The 24029-nt window shown below is 37.5% G+C and overlaps 1 protein-coding gene across 4 annotated transcripts in view; it reads left to right on the top strand.

The window, feature by feature from the left end:
- The window catches only part of TTC17 (tetratricopeptide repeat domain 17), a 54846-nt gene that overhangs the window by 19993 nt on the left and 10824 nt on the right, over positions 1 to 24029 (top strand). For all 4 annotated transcript variants that reach the window (XM_053980456.1, XM_053980454.1, XM_053980453.1 and 1 more), the window contains exons 11-17: positions 288 to 428; positions 862 to 977; positions 2078 to 2252; positions 2747 to 2824; positions 4894 to 5118; positions 6908 to 7097; positions 23577 to 23747. In XM_053980456.1, the coding sequence (XP_053836431.1) occupies positions 288 to 428; positions 862 to 977; positions 2078 to 2252; positions 2747 to 2824; positions 4894 to 5118; positions 6908 to 7097; positions 23577 to 23747 (1096 nt within the window). The remainder of the gene's footprint in view (positions 1 to 287; positions 429 to 861; positions 978 to 2077; positions 2253 to 2746; positions 2825 to 4893; positions 5119 to 6907; positions 7098 to 23576; positions 23748 to 24029) is intronic.

Genomic DNA, 24029 nt, shown 5'->3' with positions numbered 1-24029 from the left:
AATTTTATTTGTGGCCTATTACAAGTATCTGCTTCGTACCTTTTAGCATTTTTTCCTTGATTTGCACTTGTGTTTTCATTGTTCACTTTTTTACAGTATGAATATTACTCTTTCATGGTCTGAGTGGATCACAAGGCTTAAATGCCTTTTTTTTTCTGCTACCCACATTTCAGCTCATCGGTGAGGCGTAACTACCTAAAGGGGGAGGTGAAGGGAAATACCATGGAGAAATTCAAAAAGGAATGTACCATCTCTGTTATTAAAATTTATCTTTCTGTTGTTTCTAGTTTGGTGAAGACTCTTCAACTTCTAGTATGATGTCCATGAATTTGGATCTTCATGCAAACCAAAGTGTTCACAGCCAGTCCTTGCAGTCTTCCCCTGTGGCTCGTTCTGTTGTTTCAGTGTGGAGTGTGGAACCTAGCAGAGTGAGTGAAGAGGATGAGCTTTGCCCTTTCACAGAGGAGTGGTGAAAGGGAATCCTCTCCTTGTTTGTGTGAAACTTCTTAGCATTTGGGCTGCAGTTTTGATGTGTGACAGCACTGGAGAATGTAGCATTACAAATCTCTTCAACATACAAGCGTCTGTCTGGTTTCTCTGTACTGGTTTCCCATCCTTTGAAACTACTGGAGCACAGAGGGAGTTGTTCTGTAAACATCTGCTGCAAGTAAAGCAGTTCAGCTAAGTAAAGATAAATTTCAACTGCTGATGTTAAAAAAAGATGGAAAAATAATACTTATAAATATCTCAGTTTTGTTTTGTTTTTCTTCAGACTATCCTTTAATATCCCTTTTATTGCCTTGTTCATTAGAATATTAAAATATTGAGAAAATACTAAAAAATAATTCCTTTTCCCCTTAGGACAAACAGCATATTCTTTGGCCTCAGCGGTCAGAATGCATGAAATCTTTCCCCAGAATTCCTGACCCAGAAGAACTGCCAACTTACTTCTTGCCTCCAGAAAACAGGGGATTCAGGCAAGTATTGATTTTTAAAAGCTGTATTTATAAATCTTTATTTTATGAGTGAAGAGTATTTTCTTTGTGGAGAGGATGGATGCAGTTAGTAATCAACAGCACAGAGGTGTTCAAACCTCTTTCTCTGGCCCTTCCACAGAAGGAAGGTATTTTCCTTGATTGTTGTCTTTGCTGTAAGTGTAACAGCCAGATCCAATTTCATGGTGATTCTTCCCTGACTGTGAGTCCAGAGTGAACACATTAAGCACAGACAGAATGAGGATTTAAGCACACGTCTGAATGTCTTGTGAACTGTATTAACCAAAAAAAAATACTTGAGAGAGAGAATGAGGTGAGCATCTATTTAATAACTACAGTTAACTCTTGTACGTTACATATATCATATTAGCTTTAGTTATGATGACAGAAAACTATGAAGACCAGAAAACAGTAAAAAAGGATTTGGAATGGAAAGCTCCAACTTGTTCCTTCGGGACAGGCATAGAAAATCAGCTTAGTCATGGAAGAGTCAGTAATGTTCGTTATTCTATAGGATAAAATAAATGTGTTTGTACTGCAATAGCTAACTTACATAGATCAATGCATTGTTGTTTACCCTAGTCACTTAAATTATAACAGTGGTAGTAAAAAAGCTGCTTTGTTCTACCTAGTCAGTATAATACTAGTATTGAGCTTGTGTTAAAGGTTCCCATCTAAAAACATCCAGCAACTTCCTTTGGAAAAAAACAGTTTTCATCTTAGAATGTTCTTTATGCATAATTTGGCTACCTTTTGATGTTTTTGAAATCAAGTTCTAGTGTAAAAAATCAACTATTTTTTATCACATATCTGTTTAGTCCTAAACTTCATAGAATCCCTTTTAGGATAATATGAGAACCTTCTGTTATCTCTACTGCACTGTTCATTGTTCTTATTAATCTGTGCTTAAAAATGGAAAGTAAAGACCTTATAAATTAACTTTTCAAGGGAAAGGTGATCCTTGAGTTCTTCATGTTTGCAGCTCGCATCTCATAGAGGTCTGCAGTACAAGGCTTAGTAGATTGCTGTATGGTGACATGCAGCACATCCTCTTAATTTGTCTTGGTTCTCCTTATTGCTAGAATCCAGCCAATACTGAATATCCCAAGAGATACTGTTGGGCATGGAGAAGCACAGGCACCAGATTGTTCTTCCATTACTGATGCTCGTAATAATGAATCTCTAAACATACTGGTCAAGGAACTAGACACTAATCTAGATTTGAAATTCAGGATGCCAGACGATCAAGCAAGACAAGTAAGAGATGTTTTCTTGGTTCTCTTCTGGTTTAAAATCCTTCTTTTTTATTGCCTTAAAAATGTTATTCAGATCATGAAAGATTTTGATATTTCAAGGTAAACAGTACTTCTGAAAAATGTGGGCAAATTGTTTCTGATAGTAATGGAGAAAGGGTTAACTTGTCTGACTTCTTTCAGATGCTGACCAAAAGAACACAAAATGGGAAATTTAATTTACTCTTTGAAATCACATCTTTCTTTTAAATCTGACAGTCACTTGATACAATTCATTTCCAAGAGCTACTGCATTCTACCAAGCTGGTAACTTCATAGTGCATTCTGGAGATTGGTTGCTTTAAGTGTTAAGTGTTCACATCCTCTTTTTAGTACAAGGTATTTATCTTCCCTTTGCTAAAGAGAAGATTTAAGGAAGCAAATGTTGAATGGCCCTTATAGATCTTGACTGTAAAATTTATTCAGTAGTTTGGGGAAAAACAAATATTTGTCTTCCAGATTTTGCATTCTCGTATCAACAATGAAACTATTACACTGACGAAGATAGGAGTGTTTCTAGATCATGCCATTAAAAAGGTATGTCAATCTGTCACATGAGATGAATTCAGAATTCTTACTTGAGATTTGTTTTTATACTTCTGAAGCAGTCAGTTTTTATACTTCTAAAGACGCACTAGAAAGGAGTTTATTTGCTGCCTGTAACTGAGACGAAACTAACTTTAAAAGCAATGTTTACAAGTAAAGCAGAAATACATAGAGAAGTATCTAATTTAGCTTGATGTCGACCAAACAGCCCTGTAGTTGCTTGTTCTTGTTGTGAGGATATGGAGCAGCAATATATTAGCTAATTCTGGCAGCCATTTGCTTAACTGGGAGAAGTAGCTTGGAACTACTCCTCTGTCTGCCACCCTTTCCTGCATGCCTGCCTTGTGCTCTTCCTCCTCCTTCCCACTACTGTGCTTTTCCCCCTACTCTCCCTCCAAGGCAACCAACCCTCTGTCAATCTTCTGTCAGGATAATTAGCACTCTGGGGCAAAGAATGTACCTCTGTATAGAACTCTGTGGAATGCCACCTCCATCTTGCGTGGGGCCTTTGAGAGTCAAATGACAGGAAGCATTGACAGAGACGTTGACTCTTTTTGACATGTCAAGCTAATATTTCTCAGTTTAACTTTCTTGTAGAAGTTGTGTCAAGGTATTATATGCATATACTTTTTTAGTCTAAAATCAGTACCATTTACTATGTGCATCTGTCTTAACCAGGAGAAAAAATGAGCAGTAGGAGTTGATTCCTATTATTATGTTGTTCAGAACACTCCTATACATGTCTAATATCTTACTGTGCAGTGCATGAATATTTTGGTTTTAACTGTAGTATTCCGTTGCTGTCATGCTAAAAGCCTGAACTTTTCTACCTACTGATGTAAGAACAGTCTAGTGTTTTACCTGTTCTGATAATGATAAACTACTTAGCGCAGGAATGTCACAGTTAGTATAGGAGGTCCTTGAGACCTGTGAATGGAGAGTAATTCAGTGAGGAGTTTGGAATGAAAAAACATGCAAGTAATGTTATGTATGTGCATTGTAAAACAGAGGTCATTAATAATCTTGAAATCACAGATTATGTAAGGTACTCCAAACAAACAATATTGTATCATGATGATATCTTCCAGTTCATCTAGAACCATAGTTAGAACCCTTCTGTGGGAGGGGTTTGTTAAAACTCGGAACAAAAATGTTCTTACTAACTCAGCATAGTATCACTGTTTTGCTTCCTTAATCCTAGCTGCATGTTTGCTACTCAGGCGTGCATTTGGGCTTCAGACATGTAGGTAGGACTGAACATCCATTTCACCTTTTGAGTTGCTTTTATACTGTAAATGTTCTGTAGAACTGGGTAATACAGAATGATGAAAACATTAAAAACTAGAACATGCCTCTAAATAATTTCAAAGTGCATCTGGAAGTGGATGTTTTACCTACCTCTGTCAACTTGTCATTATTTTTAAATTTTGCTATTTCTCCTCTAGTTTGAGTGCTTCTTTTTGACACTTCCTGCCCCCACTTACTGCTTACTATTTTATAATCTTTAAACAGTATCTAATGCATGCCAGTTGTCAACTTTCATAAAACAAATAGATAACTAAATCTAAGAAAAAATAACTCTGAAACCCTGAATTGACAGGGAAAGGTAATATTACACAGAAGACCTGGAAGCGCATCTAACTGTAGTTTAATAGCTGCCTGACTTTCAAATTGTAGCATTTTACACAGACCTGTGATCTGTGTTTGTATAATTTTAAGTCTCTGAAGTGGCCCACAAGCGTTGCTTCCTGTACTGAACTAACCATTATCACTTCTACATCTTAAGGGATTTTTGGTCATGGTACAAAGCATTCATATGAGTAGAGTGTGAGCAACAGCTGCTACTAAATTGCAGTTCAGCCTGTAAATCATGTCCATTTGAGTAGAATGGAGCAGACTGAATAATCTGCTAATAGTCACAGCAAAATCTAATTTGTATCCAGTTAACAATGTAGTATGCAAGAGTGAGTTCTGTTTGCTTCTTATTAAAGAGCAGGCATTTCTGTCTTCCTGAGACAGAAATCCTTTATCTTTTATCTTTTTCCCTTACTCTCCTATAGCCAGAAGATCCTCTATGGCTTGTGCTTAATGAAGCTGGATTGTACTGGCGTGCAGTTGGAAATAGCACCTTTGCTATCACCTGTTTGCAAAAAGCATATAATTTGGCTCCACATGAGTATCAGGACATCCCTCTAGTCAACCTTGCTAACCTCTTGTTTCATTATGGTCTTCATTCGGATGCCAGCAGGCTCCTGCTGAAGGCTTTGGCCATAAATGCCTCTGAGGTAAGATGATGGGGTTTTGTGTTTGCCCAGCAGTGAATGTGTTTTCCCTCATTATTTTCTAAGTACATGTTACTTGTGTTTACCTGCACATGCAGTTAGTTCATCTTCCAGCTGGTAATTTGCAATGGATGTTAATTTCTATGTAAACTCTTGACTGCACCGGGGTGATGCTGACTGTTGAGAGTATAAACATCTAGAGGAGTTCTTGTAAATCAGTGACAGACTTCTAGCCTCCCAAAACCTGTATTATCAGCAGTGCCTCCAAGGAATTTAATCCTGGTGTTTGGCAAGATCTTAACCTAAAACAGAGATCTGTCAAGCTGTCAGCATTGTATCTTCATTCTTAAAACCCTTAAGGTAGTGTGTATGCTACCAAGATCTTTATAGACATCTTTCTGTGAGACTTGATTTTATCTGTACAATTTTATTTGTCCCTAGGTTTTTTCTATATACATTAAGGAAAATGTGTTCTAGTTGTTTGGTGGCTTTACTTCTGACCATAGATTCAAAACAGGTTTTTGTATTTCTGAACAGTAACATGATAAACATTCTGTAGGTTGTCACCTATGTCATATAGGCAGTTTCTGTATAAGCTGTTTGAGCTACTGGACTGGCCAGAACAGTTGTGAGAAGAAAGGGGGAGGGAATGGCATAGCAGGGAACACCTTTTTTCTAGCAGATAATTTTGGTCTCACATCACAGACACTTCAGTAAGAAGTTTAAGTGACTTCTCTCCTGTGCTTCTACCTCTAGTTAGATTAACAGCATTTAAACCTGCCAAGCCATCAGTCACCTAGCACATAAAAAAGCTGAAAACAGAGTAAGTTTATTCAGTGTAGCATTCAGAAACCAATTTTCAGGTGTTGGAAAGGAATGTAGTCCATTTGGGTGGCAGGTAAGAGTGCAAAAAGGAACTAGAGAAAGAACTATGCTTGAATCATGTGTCTTATAAACATCTGAAAAAAACCAGCCTTGGAGGGGAGGAGCCTAGGAATCCTTAGGACCATGCTGTGTGAGTAGGGCTTTTCTTGAAAAATATTTGTAAATGCTGCCTCATTACAGTAATGCCTGCTCGTGTTTTTTTCAGGTGTACTCAGTCCTGTAATACCTATTGTACCAGAAAAATTAGCAGGAGGCATTGTACTTGAATGGTATTTCCTAGAATATAATGGAAAGTAAATACAAGTTAAAATTAATTACAACTACTGGGAATAAAAGATGTGCTTCATCAGCACAAGCTGTTAAAAAGAAAAAAAATCGTGTTCATCATATTGCACAGTTTTCTGAATGCTGTTTAGTAATGCAAGCTGAGTTGGAAAAATCTTCAGCTACTGCTCAGTCTTCACATTTTTAGATAATGAATGTAAAAACTGCTTCAGTAGGAAAAATGACTGCTTAAATTACAATGCTGTATTCATTATTCTAGCAGTGTACTGTTAATTGCAGCAAATTGCATTGTCCAAGTGAAAAACTTTTCAGTCAACCAATGAATGTAATGTTTTACTGTGTGCCTGTATTAGTGTTGAGTTCTACCCAGTGAAAAAGGTGTCTATAATCTTTACTTTTCAAAAAAGTACTTATTTTAGGGAGAGGAGCCAAAAGCAGTAGGCAAAAATATTGTTTTACAAAGAATTGAAAGGCATAAATGCCTGTTTAGGAAGTTTTCTAAATTCTTTCCACCAAATTTGGGAGGGTGTGACTTGACAAGGGTATTTCCTAGTTGGCTTCATTCTTAAAACAGTGAACATACTTCTTCGAATGCTGCAGTGTGTCACTTTTGTGTTCACAGCCCCTGACTTTTCTGAGCCTGGGAAATGCTTACCTGGCTCAGAACAACATTAGTGGAGCACTGCAGGCCTTCAGACATGCTCTGGATTTGACAGCCAAGTGCTTGGAGTGTGAAAGCAGCCTGAAGATGATCCGCTGTTTGCAGTTTTATCCTTTCCTGTACAACATCACCACCTCTTCTGTGTGCAGCGGTAAGCGACTGCTGAAAGATGGACCACAAGTCAAATAATGTCTTTTTGCCTTGCGTGTGGAAGACTTTTTTTTCCAAGTTTCCACCATTTTGCTTCACAGTGCTTTCTACCTTTATGGCTCACGTTTGAGATGTTGCTTTTAATGGAAAAGTTACAGTCCATTAAATAATTGCTTGAGGATGACCTCTTGAATATCTAGAGGGCTTCCACTGAGTGCAGATTACTTCCTGACTGTCAGTAATACCTTAACAGCACCACCAGTATCTTACTGGTAAATGAGGAATGCTGGATTCAGTATTTATGGAAGTGCACATTTACTGCTAGGCTGCTCAATAACCCCTTTTTACATCCCTTCAGGTTTTACAGTCAGCTGAAGAATTTGATGAAGAGCAGTTTTAATTCATATCCTTTCAGTGTGTTCAGTACTTTGGTTGTCATTTTCTAGAGTTCAATCTTCAAGGAATAGACAGTCTTGTGTCAGCATTATATTATTTGTATGAGACCTGCAATCACTGCTCCTAACACTCCAAAAATATGTAAGAATGACTTAGAATCCAATCTCTCCCCCAAAAAACTGGTAAATATTTTCAACAGAATGATTTATTGTCATTAATGGCTACTTATATTTTAAAAAAGTAATAGTTTTTGGAGATGGATTCATTAATTTTATTCAATCCTACTGAATATTTTCAGTACTTTGTCTGTATTTGAATATGGCCAATATGATACTCATGAGCAATTTTGAAGACAATTTATTAATATATTTTCTAATCCCTCCTGTCTCAAATTGTTACTAAGGTATCTTTCCATCTAATATTTTCTTTATTTTCAAGTGTAATTGAGCGTAAACCTCATCAGAGAAATGCTTGTGATGTTTAGCATTGCTAGGACTACCTCTGAAGGTTTTTTAAAATTGCCTCTCCAGTGGAGAGACATGGAGAAACCTCCTCTGATTTAGCATCTAGAATTGTGCTGTCAAAACACAGACTAGAGGCCATCCTGTCTCCTGGTAAAGTATGGATGACACTATCGTAGGTGAAATTTCAGGACTGTGCCATTAAAATAATACTACTTTATATGGCCCTGTGCATTTTGCTGTGATTGAGAGCCCATCAGCTGGGCAGAGAAATGAATTCTGTTTGGCTGAGTGCACTGTAGTGAGTGGTGTAGCGGCCCAGCTGATGGATCTCTTGCCGATACCCATAATGTCAACTCCTATGCTGGTACCTCACAATGAATCTATTAACTTCAGATTGCCCTTGTAGAGAAATCCTAGGAGGTACTGTGAGCAGTAATGGAACTTGCCCGTTTCATCACAAGAGACACACTCTTCTAAAAAGAAAAAGCAATGTTTGTTTACTTTTAAGTAAGGTCTTCTAAAAGTCTATAACTCACAAGGTTAAAGTTATTCCAGTCAAACCTTAGTCATAGCTACTCTATTTTGAAGTTAAGCAGAAAGCAATTTAAAAGTATATTCACAGAACAGAAACAGTAACAAGCAGTGGTTGTATCTGAACTCCAAGTTATCTATGACATCTTTTGTTTTATATGTATTTCTTCCTTCAACTTTTCATAATGGACTTTGATTAATTCTTGGCTTCTGTTTGCAATGGTTCCTGATCCAGGATGTTCATTTTGAGGTCAGCTGTTACAGCATATGCTGTTTAGGAAGTCTGTGTTTCTTGAATGTGAGGGAAAGCCCATCTCAAAAGTGGTTAAGAGAAAAGTGTTGTCTTGCCCTTTTTTGCCAGCTTGGCCACTGATTAGCAAAGTGAGCATGAATATATTCATCTGATACATTGTAGTAGGGATTTGGTCAATAAGGAATTTGTGAAGCTACTAAATCAAGAAGGAGCAGAATATGCCTTAGCATGTTCATGTGCTTATTAAATTTCAGTACTCCATTATTTAAGTATTTTACTCTATTTATACTGTCTATACTATTTGCCTTTTTTATATTTATTTATACTATTTGCCTTTTTCTAGGACTTTTCTTAATATTTATTTTCTATTTTGCTTTATAACATCCTTTAGGTCATCTTCTGTTTTAGTGCAAGAAACCTGAAAATATAAAGCTGACAAAAAGCGTAAATATTCTTTGTACATTCTTGAGCAGAGTGTAAAATAAACATATTGGTTAATTCAGCGTTGATGGTGATTTGTGGTTTAAGTCCAAACTCAAAATTTAAAAATTGAAAAGTAGATTTACCTATCTTATTTGCATAAGATTGGGGTAAGTATTTTTTCCCCCACTGTAAACTTCAGCTGACTCAAGAGGAACCTTGACAGGCTATATGAAAGTGAGGTAAAGTCTCCAAAACCAGAATGATTTCAAGAATGTGTACTCAGAAATCGTATTTTGCACTTAAAAGTATCCTAAAACTTTGTGAGTCTTCTGTTGCTCCTTCAGTCCAAGGAAAACAGTTGAAAAGACGTTATTATTATTCACTTGATGGCATGTCATAAAGTATTTGTATCCTTTGAGATCGATATCTTATGCTGAATAATTTACCAACAGTTTGGAATGTCATATGTTTCTCTGGTTTAATATCTTGTTCTGATGAGCATTCCTTCAGTATTTCTGAAAGTAACAGCAGTAGGCTTCCTGTGCTTTGGGTTGTAGGCCCATGTGATAGCTGTGTTTTTGCTTCGCCTGTCAAAAGCCTCTGTTCATGAAAACTGAACTCAGTAGTGAGACATGGAGTTCCTTGCTCTGCTGCCGTGAGCCATCGGCAGAATCCAGCAAATGGTCAGTGGGTGTTATATGCTAGCATGAGATGGAATATGGGATCAAAAATCTGAATTCATGGACTGATTTTTGATTACAGTATGTGCTTGGTGTTTATTTCAAATAAGTGAAATAGGCATTTTCTCAAGCATGTTGGGACGTTTGCTGTTAGCACAGGACGTTGGAAGTGTGACAGACTAACACTGACTTTTTGGATGCTTGCTTATATTTTCCTGTCTGTACTGCTGCCTGGTCCTGTTTTTTAGTAACTTACTTCTGGTACAGATAATTTATATTTCAAACCCAAGTCACTTGATGCACGTGAGAATGAGAATTAAAAATCTCAGACCAACACTTTTCTATTTAACTTTTGCCTTTTGTATTCAAGTTTATATAAATGTTTGTTTTCATTGTAAAAGAATTTCTAAATCTGCAGAGGTTTTTGGTGGGGGTTTTTTCTTACGGAGGGTATGTGTGAAGTGTCCAAAGTTATTCCAACCCTATCACCTGTGACAGGTATTTTAGACAGCTGCAGGAGTTCAGGCAGTTGCATCTAATATAGATGTTATATACAGCAAGAACCCACACAGTGCCTTATTCCCAAATACCTGAGAAAACAGTTGGAAGACTTCATTCTTCCAGCATTATCCTGTGGTGATCGTTCTAGAGGTGACTTGGCAGTGTTACGGGTGTTGCTACATCAGCTGTTAGGTTACTGGTGAGTCAGTTCCTGAAGCAAGTTAAGAAACTTCGTGTTGCTTGACAGATAACTTCAGCACCCATGTCTGACCCACAGGTAACAGGACCAAGAGGTGTGTGTTAACAAGTGTAAAAAGCTTAATGTGAAAAACAGGGACACTCTCAAAGGTACAGAAATGAAATATTTGGACTGCTAATTAAGCTAGTGAAAGTAGTGAAAGCCAGCATCATTTTTGTCTGATACTGAATGGTGCATTGATGAGATTTGTCTTGCACACTTCATGGCTTAAAATACTGCAAGTAGCTTTTACCAGGTATTAAGGTCTGTAGAGGACTATCCTCTGTGGGATTATTCCTGTGGTACTTCACTGGCTGATGTAAATATTCAGATGTTGCCAAGCCTTATTAAAAAGGTTACAGAATACGAGAACCATATTTTTAGTGTGATGGTCAGCTGGCCGTTGAAACATATTGATTTGTTAGTTGCTGTTGGATAAGACTTTCCTTTCTATGTGTAAACAGAATTGTTGCCTGGGCAAACAGTACTTTGTACTCAAAATATTTTTATCAGACTAAGCATCTATCTCTGACTCAAAGTTCCATTTGGTTATGAGCTCATGCACTTCACATTCTTTTAGACAAGACCAAAATTCAAAATCTTATGAATAGACTGATGCTATTCGGAACATGAAACATGACTTATTTCAAGCTTCAAGTTCAAGTCTCACTGTCTTTCATCCTTGACAGGATAGTGCTTTTACAAAAGGCTTTGTGCTGCTCTGTGCAAAGTCGAGAGAGTGTGAGTTCATTATGAATGTATGTGCACGCCACCAAGAAACCTGGATCCTTGTGTGTAGAGTGAGTGTTTGTGAGAGCAGTTCATCCTTCTTCCTCAGAGTGAGTCGTGTAATGTGGATCCGCTTTAGGCGTGGCTTTAGTGCCCTCTTGTGGTACCAGTACTCTGTGCCACATGAAATCAAAACTCCTGGTTTCCCCTTAAAATAAAACACGGGAAAGGTGTTTCAGCTTATATGTGTATGAATTTCCCTTTATCCCTCACTTAGGTTCTTACAAGTTCAAGCAAGTTAAAGTTAATAAGCTTACACCTTTAAGCAAATTGACCCAAAGGGGAGAAGTTGACCTGAAAGGAAAGTCTCTACTTGAAACTCTAATAGTAAGCTTATGACAGATTAAATAACTTCCTTAAATCAACATCCCAGTTTAAGCAAGCCTCTGACACTAGTTTGACAGCTGCAATCACCTCAACTCCCTTTAGTGATTTGAGATACACAAACATTAAGCAAAAGCATGACATCATTTTCTTTTCAATAGTGTGTTAAGACACAGGAATGTGAAATACTTTGCATTTTTAAATGCACCTTTCACTTAACTCAGTTATTCCCTACTAGTTATGACTGACTTGATAGTCCCAGCAACTGACAGCTAAATTTTTGTTCTAAATTTCCTATAAAATGAGGTCCTTTTAGACATTTTTGTTGTAAAAGTAGTTTCCTCCTTCTCAAGCCGCTGTATCTTGTTTGTCCAATGAATGCTAATCCCTTACAGTGTTAATGGCGTTACATTAATGTTAACGGAACAAACATCCCCTAAGATGCTTACTCTTGGAACAAGGGGTATTGAGCTTAGCTCAGAATTTAATTGTGTTTTAGTTGAAGCAAAAGGCCAGAAATTATTCCAATTATACGGGATTCTGAACTGAGCACTTCTGTATGTTTAAATCCAGCTTTTTCTCACCTTGATTTGCATATTAGAAGGCAAAATTTGTAAGTGTTCCTGAACCTTATTGAGAATACTGCATGTATTAGTACTCTTATTTATCTTAGAGTTTGCAAAAGGATCTGCGACCATTTGTTTCTCTGTTGCTTTTTCTGTCTCTCTTGCCTTTTGGTAAAGTTCATCTGTATGAACAAAAGAGTTAACACCACTAGAGTTTTTAAACAACAAGCAGAATTCTATGAAGCACATGAACAGCTTGTCAGAGCTCTCAGAAGCACATCAGGGCAATAATTTACCTTGGTCATTTAGCAGTAGCATGGAGAAAGTGGGTTCTGTGTGAAACAGTGGCAGTTCTAAGATCCTTGTTATCCTTTGAAGTTAAATACTCTGTTGTTTATTGGTGCCCCATACATGCACAGGAGTGTACCCATGTACCTGTTGTTCACCCTGCAAGTTCCACCTGGAATCTGAAAATCAAGCTGGATTCTTTCTCCCTCTGGCAGTCAAGCATCTCTGTCATTGAAGATCGTACAGTGACCGTCCATCTGAATCATCTGGTGGGTGCCACACAGGTAGACTCTAGGTCACCATATTTGGGCTCTTTAGTGCTAAAGGAGTAAGAGGAGGTTAAATTGTACTTGTGTAGAGTGAAAACATCTTGCAGAATACAGGCAGATGGGTGATATGGAGAATGACATCTGCTTTTTGTCTTGGTAGAAGCCAACATCCCTGGGGAGTGGGGGTATCAGGAAATATCAGATGTGCTTCTGAGTGGAAGATCTTGGAGAAATGCACGTGAGAATGTGCTCTGTAAGAATTCTGTGACCCAATTATTTTGGGTTTGTGCTACTGTTTCTGCACCACTAGCCCAGTAAGGGAAGAAGCAGTTCCCACAGTCCACTTTTGCTGCAGAAATCTTAGAATATTAAGAATATTGATGTGATCTTGAAGATAGTTGACCAGATGCAATCTTCTTGGTACTTTTCACTCCTTGGAGCCTGATTTATAAATCATACTTTTCCGTGAAAAGTCTTCATTTAGTATCTCTTGATTGGCTGAAGGAAGTTGAAGGTGAACGACCTTGCCCTAATACTGCTGTGCCAAGCTCATTGAAATCTGTCTTTCCTTTCAATGCATTTTTCTTGTCAAAACTATATAAAAGATGTATAGATAAGAGATGCTTAAATTGAAAAATGAAGGAATGTGGTACTACATTAAACATGGCATTTTTAGCTACACCAGTATCCAAAGGCTGTGTACCCACTGCTTATGCACATTGCTTCCAAGCTGCTGCTTGCTGGGAAGGCACTGAGAATCTTAAAGGTTTCTGTAAACAATGCATGATTCCTTAAGTATATCTGTGTTGCTCAAATGTCATTCTCTTTTGCATGTGTTAAATATGCTAATGAGTGAGTTTGTTCTGCAGCTTCTTTCATCACGCAGAGTATGTCTTGCTATGCTACACACATGGCCTGCTTATTTCCTGCATGGCAGTGTACCTGACAGCTTCTCCCAACAGTCATCAGTGTCACTTTGCATCATGCTGTTAAGAATGGTATACCTGCAATATTTAGTGTTCTGTATCTATTCTGTCTTTTCCCAAGATCAGAAGGCCATTGGCTAGCAGAAGAGAGAGGAGAAAATCATGGCCTCAGCTGCTGGAGTGACTGAGGAAATGAGAATTGCACTGTGGAAGGGAATTTAGAACTGTTGGAGAATTCAGTGAGAGTTTACTGATGCAAAACCATTCAGTATGAAGAAAAAGCAGTACAGTATTAAACTAAATATAATACGACATTTCCCATTTTTACCTGCCTTTACAGTGCAAAAGACTACGCTTTGTATGTTACTTGGATCTTTCCTTTACTTGAGCAATAGCTACATGTTCATGTAGGAGGAGGAGAAACATCAGGCATTGCTCAAAGGGAAAAGATTCCCTCTCCAACTAAGTTTTCAGAAGTTGATACTTTCAATTATCAGACGTATTAACATTTCTCTGCAGTGTGGTGCTTTTCTGTGACAAGAATGTAGAGAAAATGAGAAATTTGTGACTCTGTCTTCCCCTCTGTTTGAGAGTATGTCTTTGCCAGTGGCAGTTACTTACATGTAGCTGCTAAAATTTCTTACTGAACCTTAATTGGATGCACCACCTAGAGCTGGACCTATTTTAAAAGTTCCAACTACTGCATATGTTCAACAGCCTTTTTAGTAGGAATAGTAATTCCCCAGCTACATCTCCAGGGAGATGTAGTTTCACAAACATGTTCATAGTTGAGCTGTACACACTGAATTAGCGAGTTGGTTAAAGCATGTTTGGAAGAAAAAAGAAGCACATATGAGAAAATGATAATGTGTAGTTTAGTGTCATTAGCAGCTGGCCTAGACCTTGAAGGCTGTATTCACTTGGCCTAAATCTGAGAACTTGTAAAGTGGTAATGTGTGGCCTCAGCCTGTAATGAGTCATGCGGAGGTTGTCTGGAAGCAGCATGCAATGCCATGTGCTCAGATTAAAATGAGCACTGCATGCTGAGCCACGTACTGCCAGGCACTTAACTACCCCTGATCTGTCTGCTTTATTGATTTGTTTTTTCCTTTTAAGGTTGGTTGCTTGGTTCATGTGAGTTTGTGTTGTGCTCTGACTGTCCTCAAAGCTTTAAATCTATCATCTGTTCTGGCTACTAGAGACTGAAACTAGGACAGTTCAGCATTTACCTAGAGGAAGAGATTGAAACTTTTTGAATGTAACCATTCTGGGGAAAAGGGACATTCTTGCAAAAATTTTTAGTCTTTCTGCAGTAACTATTCTATGGCTTTGTACTGTTCTGGCAGTGTGAGGAGAGAGTTTTCTTGTTGAATTCTAATTTAGAGTGGTTGGCAGTATTCTTGTCAAACATAACCTTCTGCAGGTATTCTTTACTTAAGGCTAATCTTGATCATCACAACCATCAACACTAGGATTTTTTTTATCCTATTTACAACAACAGTTCTGCTTTTTAATGGATTTGTGTAGAATGTGCCCTGTCAGGCAAGCTGTCAAGCACTTAAAAGCTCTCTTAGATTAGTAAGGGACAGGCCTACCTGACCAGTTAACCCTGGTATGATGTTTGGGTGATCAGTACCTCTGCTTTGAGGAGCAGTTGCATGGATATCTATTCCAAACAAATTTATAAATTGTCATGGATCGAGTCTGACTATGAATCTGCTCTTGCTGAGCAGTGTAACCTAGTAAAGAGATACACAGATAAACATAAATACAGCCTATCAAAATAGTTTTTCAGAATAAAAAAACCATGTAATCAGGTCCCTGTGGTATATTGTTTAAATTCCTGTATATGATGCAAACCTCACAGACAAAATCATTATCAAGAGACACACATAAGGCCTTTCCTTGGCTTTGGAGTTTCAATCCCATGCATTCAGAGAAGTGGGAAGCTAACAGTAACCCATAGTGGAGTTTCTAACTCTCATGGAGTTCAAGTATCTGATACCATTTCTCAGTAGAAGGTTACTGTTGTACTTAAAGTCCTTTTTAGACTTGAGTTCATAGATACTTAGGATCTAACAGGATCTACAAAATATGTGATGCTTAACATAATAGATACATGGAAAAGAGGAAAGATTAGAAAGCTCAAAAAAAAAGCCACTGTAGGTAGGCTTCGCTTATGCTAGTGACACTTAAACTAAGAATTGTCTTTTGCTTAATCATCAACAGATTTCAGAATTGTATTGTGTACAGGGCTGTAAATATTAGTCATTTACTATTCACAGCAAGCTTTATCTTGGAATCTACTGCAGGTGACAAATTAATAAGTAACTATTTTCTTACCTACAGTAAAAAAATCTGGCCCAGGGAGAAGTCACTGAGGACAAGCCTTTGTCTTCAGAACTTTTATGTGCTTACTTCTCTTGGTTTTTTTCTCTCTTTCCTCAGAACAAGCAAACAGGAAAAAACACTACCCTTGAGGCACAGACTGAAATTCAGACTGGAGGGCTACTTACCTTCCTGCTCTATACATAGAAACAGGGTCCTCTGAAAGAGACATTTTCCAGTCTTCTTTTATTCACTGACAGGACTGGGGGGTTTTGCATATAGATATTTAGATGTTTCTGTTTTATGCCCTGTTCCTGGAATCACAGAGTAAGTTTCTGCTTCTAGATGTGCATCGTGAAAAAAATAAGTTCCTATTTTAGTGGGTGAAGAGTGAAGACTTTAGGTAATCAGTCTCTGTGATGCTGGGAGGAAGATGAATATTTTCTACTCTGTCATAGAGTAGCCTGCTGAATTCTTCAGGGTGTTTTGCATGCACGTCCCTTATTAAACTGCATTATGTTCTATTTTAAATAGGTTTGTCTTTCTCTTTAATTTCTTCCCATGTTTTATTTATCAGTTCTTTATATTTCATAAGGAGAATTTTTGTATCTGTTCGTCAGGGACTGGTCTGTTATGTAGTAGTGAGATATTTCTCTCAACATGATCAAGAAATCTGGTTCTGTATTGTTGGCATTTGTATGTTTTGGAAGGTTTAATTGGAACTGCTGTGATGAGACAAATAGATAACCTTTATATCTATAGCTAAGCCAATTTAGAGGCAGCTTTTTTGCTACAAATCAGATTTTAAAACTTCCTACGAGTGAGAAGAGTTTTACCATATAAGCCTCTTAACTGGAAAACTGTTGTTGGAATAAATAATAAAAAAGAAAGAACTTCTGTAGGCTTGATTTTGTGTGCTTTGGTCTAAATTTTGATGGCATAAATGATCATCCTGTTTTTTGCTATGCATCAAATGAAAGCTTTTTATGTAATGTTTTCTTTGACTATTCCTTTTTGAACACACCTCTCATCATCTTTGAAGAAGGGCCACTTGCTATCAAAGGGAGGAATTTATGAAAGTCAGCTTTTAAAGTACTTCATTTTGCTTTTCATTATTTGTTTTTAATACTTCACTTTTTCAATCAGCAGTTTGTCCTGTCCTTTGAAAATGTTTATTTTTGTCTTGTAAATTCTGGCTTTTCAAAGGAGGATTTATATTAAAGGAAAAAGCTAAAAATTAACAAATAGTGTTTGTGTGTAGGGAGAAAACACATTAAAAGCTTAGTTCAGAATTTGGGTGCTACACTCGTCATTCTTTTCCAGTACCCATATGGATACTTGGCTTCATCAGAGTGGGAACCTAGTGCAATCTGTCTTTGTTATCCAGAACAGAATCTGTAATGATATGTGCATAGTAGATACATCTTTTTAGTGGTTTATCCAGTGTGTTAAAACTGTAAAAGGCACTGGAGGTCCACTGGTGTTACTGTTCTGGAGCTGAGTAAGGTGTGTCTGAAAGCACGGTGATTGTATGCTAAATCTGGTGTATTTCTCTTGAACTAAATACAGGCCTAGCAAACATTCACAGATCAGTATTGCACAGCCAGCTAATTCTAATTAAAACTTCTACTTTTCTTCTCCTTTTACGTACCTGCTCTATCATTTGGTGATCATTTTTCACTAAAAATTAACTGGATATTCTTTTAGTTGTATTTTTTTACAACTTGCTTGTGTGTGTGGAAAGCAACAAATTTCTTTGGTATTGCTTCTGGAGTTTTATTGCAGTACTGTTGTACAGTTCAGCAGTTATGGCCTGTGACCTTTGGCTAACATTTTTGATGGCAATCCTGTTCAGTCCTAAGTGTTGCGCAGTTTCTGCTTTCAGAGCTCAATCGTGGGATTCATTTTGAAACGTATTTTTTTTTCATTGAAACGGTAAGAAAAGGACTGCATTAATTTTAGAGCAAAATCTAAATAAAACCATGTTAATTTATTATTAAGGCGAGCAGAGCAGCAATAGCTGCTAAAGATAGGTCTCTTCTGTAGTTACTGCTCATCCTACTGCTTTTAAAACTCATGTCAAAATAAGTGGCTTGGATTTTTTCCCTTAGCAAATGCTTTGCAATCAAATATATGTTTATATGTGATTGGAATAACATGGTTGCTCTTAATGTCTCAGAAGATCTTTAGGAAATAACCATGTTCACCTTGAAAGATCAGGGTAATTAAAAATTAAACACTGGTAATCACCAGTGTTAGCATTGCCATGAAAGTCAAAGTTCATGTTTTTATGTTGTCTAGAGGATGGTCTCCCAAACAGCACTTCCCTGTGACACTGCCTGGCTTGTTAATGTCAGATTGCAACAGAGTCACTGTGGTGCAGAAAGTAAGACAGTTCTTAAGGTGCTCGTTTAGCCCAAATGTTGATGACTGAGATCCCAGTAGTTCTAGATCCACAAAAGGTTCTGGTAGGTGAATTCTCTCATTCTAGATTATTTTTGTAAACTCTGGTAAATTATATTGCCTGTGACACAAAGCACTGATCAGGACTGGTTCTATAAAAGTGATGGGTGTTGATGTGCTGGGTTTCAGTTTAATTTCTGTAATTAATATATTTTAGCCTAATTGTAAATATACGTCACTCAAGTAGTGAGCACACCCATATTTTTCACGTGACCTCTAAGCAGCATCATTGCTCATTCTCATATGTAAAGTGGTAATACACCACCTCCTTTTACTTATGTGTATCTGCATCTGTGTAAGCAGTGCAGAAGTAAAGAGAAGACTAGTGATGCACTGATGCTGAGATGTCTGTATATAAGTCTGTTCATCTGCATGCAGTGATTGAAACTTACTTCCACTGAGCTCAGTGGTATGTCATTCCTGCTGTAAAAAGAAAAAAAAAAAAAAAGACCTGTCTTTACTGAATTTCACTGTGGGGAATACTAGTTTTAAGCATTCATAAAAAATAAGTATGGAGTCAGTAATTTGTGTTAGCAGCTTGGTTTAAGTTTGTTCTCTACTCTGACAACTCAGGTATTAGGCTGACTTACATCTGTATTAAGTGCAGTTCTCTCGTGGCTGTGTTTACCCATAAAGAGGCAAATCATTTAAGTGACACATATCTCCAAATAACATGCATTTTGCCAAACCTAATGCAAGTCACTGACTACAGCAACAGTCCTTGACTCTTGTAATAATTCAGGAGATAATGCAGCTCTGTTTATTCCAAATAGTAGGGAAAAAAAAATCAGTACCTCAGTTTAAAATGACTTGACTTTTAGTTCTGAGGCATTATTCTGCCACTGTAATTTCTAAATATGTACCGAAAAAAATTCAAGGGAATAGTCTGTATAACATTAGAAGTTAGGACTCAGTAATTTTCATAAACCTAGGATGCTGGAACATAGGTGGTGGAGTTAGGAATGGCGTAGGCTTTTTTTTTTCAGTTTCTGCCCTGACAAAGAGCTAAATGTCAGTAAAAATTTTGTGCTGACCAAAGACACTTGGAGGTAATTTTACTTTTTATTTCTAATGCTATTGATGACACCAAATCATCTATCTTTAGTTGGTATATAGGAATCAAACAGTGAAAATATTTAATGAGGCCTCGTTCTCTCTGTCAGATGTACCACAGGAAACAAACAGCTACAGTGGCAGTTAATTTGCATTTTTAGAACAATCAGTGCCTTATTTAATGGTGAGGTTTGATTACTTTTGAAGACCTTACTCAAAGTGCAGCACTTCTTTGTGATACTCTGGGGATGTTGTTTGTTATCTTTCCTCTTTTCCATACTTCCCACATTTCTTTCCTTGCCTTAGGTGAGTGGCTTTCAATCTGAGCATCTGGAGCCACCTAAATCGACAGAAATTTGCTCTTAGACAAAAAAAAAAAAAAAATTAACCAGAAAAGTTCATGTGTAGTGAGGAAAGTTCATAATGGTTTCCAGGTGTAACTTTTCTGAGAAATGTGGCAACATTAAATATGGTTCAGAATAAGTGTTTGTTACCCATTCATAGATGGAGCAACTCTTAAACTTCAGCTATTGCTTTGCTTCTCCCTCCTAATATTTCTCCTTCCCTATGACAGATGTCAACACTCTGGGTGCTTCCCTCCTTATGCTAAGTGGATTTCAGCTTAAGAGTTCACCCCATTCCTAAAGCACTTGAGCCTAACTTTTTGTCTAAGGTTTTTCTGCCCTACCAACTGCAGTAGTTACCACAGCTTCAGTGGACATTTGAGAGGGGTCCTGAAAATCATGAAGGTGGTTAATACTAAATGGGATGGATAATCTAGCAAATGTTTCCTATATTTAAAGTTTGGTTTGTGCTAATGCTGCGCAAGTGTGTTCACGTTGGCCAAAAAAATTACAAATTGTAACAATATGGGAATAGAGTCCTTTAATAAACAATGCTGTGTTCTGCTTTTAGTCTCCAAGGTCTCAAGGCTTCAGTTTAGAGTTTGTATTTGCTTTTTTCTCCAGAGGTTTTCCTTTGTAAATTAGGATCTAGTCTGTGGGGGTTTTCTGGTACAGACTGTTTCTGTTACTTACATCACTTAAATAAAGGCCCAGACACCTGTTTGTATCATCACTATGATTTTTGTTTTACTGTCTGGCATTTAGTAACCAGGTCTCATAATACATAAGGTAAGGCAGACTCTTAAGGGAGGGAAGATCCACTTCCCTCTGAGCTTGCTTAGCTCTACAGAATCAATGGGAAGAGTGACAACAGCTGATCTCAGAAAATAAATGAGCAAGAAAGTGATCCTTCTCTAGTAAATTTTCAAGATGGAGTAAGCGGAACTTACCAAATATGATGTAGAAATTTTAGACTTCCAAGTTTTGTAATAACACTGTGTCAGAACTTTACACCTGAGACTCACATGTGCTGATTTAGACAGCCAGAATATATGTGAAATATTAATAATAAATAGCTGTGCGTTTTTAGGTCAGTGGTGACTTTTGTCCTTCACATGACAAGGGTGCTGTAAGCATCGCAGTGATGCACCCAAAGTTCTACAGACTTAATGTGCCTGGAGTCTGGGGCTGTGTTGTTCCCTTGCTGGTCTTACACTCTTCTCCACTGGACTTCCTGGTAGGTTTCAGGCATCTGGCTGACAGAAGCTTGTAGTATTTCAGTACCACCAGCTTCATGGTTCACTCACTAGAGATCTTCAACTTCCATTGGTTTTTCAACTAGCATTTTTGTCTCCAGCAATATCAGACAACTGAAAGCAGCAATTTGAAAAAATTAGGTCACTCAGGTTACTATATATAGCAGCTCTCAGATCCCAAGAAAGCCAGCACAGTCATCTAGCATGTTTTTAGCTGTCAGTATTTGTAAATTAATATTAACAGAGTTGGTGTTAAGTAGAATTTTAAGCGCCATCATTTTTTTTTTCCTTCTGCTTGTGCTTTCCAACTTTTAAAATTCTTTTTGGCATTTTAATTTCAATTAAAAATAGTTGTCTGGGTTTTAACGCCTCTGCTTCTTTCTTTATACTCATGATGAGTGGATCTTCAGCAAAGGGAATTGTGGCCATCACATTTCTGAGAAGCACCTGACTTGCATTGAAATCAGGCTAAGTTCATGTCAAGTGGGGGCAACTTAAGTGTTCTGTGTGCACCATTTCTCATAACTAAATGTGAGGCTCTCCATATATTGAAATTATTGTTTTATCTTTCTTTTTTTTTCCTTTTTTTTTTAATGAAACCAATTAGTTTCATTTAAAAATTTAAGAATTAGTTTTTTATTGGCAGAATGGGAGAGGTGGGCAGGGGATTGAAGAAAAAATCAATGATAGAGTAGGAAAGGCTGAGTATAACTGGATGGATATTAGAAGAGTTCATGAAGTTAACTACTTCTGTTTTATATATTTACTCATAACAATGTTTGTCTTCTTACATACAGCAGAAAAGCTAGGACAGGAAATAGTTTTCCCAAAGGATTTATAAATCTAGTTTAATTTGTTTGATTTTGGTCACTCACACAGAGAAAATACTGGTCTGTTTCTCCTCCAGAGATGATACTTGAGTGTTCCCAGATGGAGAAGCAGAGAGCTAAAAGCTGTAGTTTCACTTTGCAGAGAAGCAGTGGAACAGGTTAACCTTACATGAGAGTTAGAACCATCCTCTCATCCCACTGGCCTGATAAAGGCATAAAACCTAGAATTATCCTTTGTAATATAGGATCATTGTGTGAAGTAGAAAGAGGTCACTGATGTACTTTATTCACATTCTTGTTATTTTATGCTTCTGGTTGAAAAAAAAAAAATGCTTCCCATATGCATAGAGAAATACAGTTTGCACTCAGAAGGCAGAATGGGGAATATACTTGAGAATCTAATGCATTTAATTTTTAGTTTATTCTACTGTGGGCTTCTTAATTCATTTGTATATGTATACTATTTTCACTCACAAGTGATTGAAATAAAGGAAGGAAGGGTTTTAGAGCAGTAGCTGTGTACATGGAATACATTTTCCTCAGTGGGGCCCGGTTTCTTGTGTGATGAGACAAGTGCCCCCAGTCTGTGTGTCAGCCCTGTAGCTGTGCCTTGGGGTTCAGGGCAGTTCCCAGCACGTGTGGAGAATGGTGTCATTAGCTGTGTTCCCTAAGCACCTCTGGCCGTGGAAAGTAATTACTATTAGAAAATCTGGGATCTGTTGTTAAAATGTACTTATTATCAAAAATATTGTTACAAAGATGCAGGTGGCCACCCTTTAAAGTGTTTGAGTGCTTATATGGTACTAAAGGATGCTCAAAGGCTACTGTTGCAAATGTGTGCTTTTTTTGTTTCTGCTTATTACTGACTCTACATTTGGATTTTTCCCAATGTTATTCCTGGATCTTTGCATTTGGTGGAATGTGGACTTGTAACCTGAGCACAAAATTATAGATGTTAAATTTTCAGCTGTATAAACTTCTGATTTTTTGCACAGATTAAAGCTCTTAGCTTTTGTTTTTCTGTTTCATGAACTAGTCATACCAACATGCTGTCTGCTGGCATAGAAGCTCAGTCTGGCATTCCCAGATCAGTCTGCCTTGGCCCTTTTTCTCTTGCACGTAAGCATGGTGACCACTGTGGTGTCTTAAGTGAAAATTCGTGTGGCAGGCAAACACCTCATATGGTGCATTGTCACTAAAACATGTCTTGGGAGTGTTCCTTGGAGTGGGTACCAGCAAACAGTAATTTCTCATCTCCTGTGCAACCTTCCCTTGAAAAGTAGCTGATTTTTCTTGCATAAGTAGTTCACAGCATATATCTCATAGCACAGTTTCCTGTAACTGTTTTACATTATCTCCCTTGTCAGTGAGCAGATCAGTTTTTTAATCACTGAATGAAGTCTTTCATACTTTGCAGAATTATTCTTTTAATCCATAGATTAACAACATAGAAAATCCACAGAAAACTAGAAGATGATAGTTTCCACAATACAGCTTCTCCACTTGTATCCAGGAGGAGTTTTTTCTCATGGTATATCATTAAATTTCTCTCTTTCAGGCCACTGTCATAAGAAAAATCCAGATGGCAGTTATGGCAAGGAGAAATACTTTGATGGCCACTATGAGTCAGCTACAGCAATGACAGAAGGACACTCTGAGGGAGGTACAGAAGATCCAGAAGTCCTTACTCAGAGTTCAGCGAGGGATCCCTCCTTCTTGAGACTGGAAAGTAAGTCAGCCTTACAAAATCAGTTCTGGCAAATAAAATGGTTTCTAGATTTTTCAGAAAAGCTGTCTGTTTTCCACTGAGAAGCTATGTTTGCCCCTCTCTGTCCATAAAGTAACAAGTAACCATAAACTAGTTTCATTGTCTTCACCATTCTTCTCCAAGCACAACAGGGATGCTTATTTGTGGTGAGGAGGTCTGCATTGACTAGTTCTCTCTGCAGTGTGCAGTGAGTAGTCAGTGATACTTGGGTTGTGGAAAAGTCGGGTCACGGAAAAAAAGATT

This window comes from Vidua macroura, chromosome 6 (assembly GCF_024509145.1).
Source record: "Vidua macroura isolate BioBank_ID:100142 chromosome 6, ASM2450914v1, whole genome shotgun sequence".
NCBI lineage: Eukaryota > Metazoa > Chordata > Aves > Passeriformes > Viduidae > Vidua > Vidua macroura.
The sequence above is the reverse complement of the archived record's forward strand: the minus strand, read 5'-3'. Positions and strand labels throughout refer to the sequence as shown.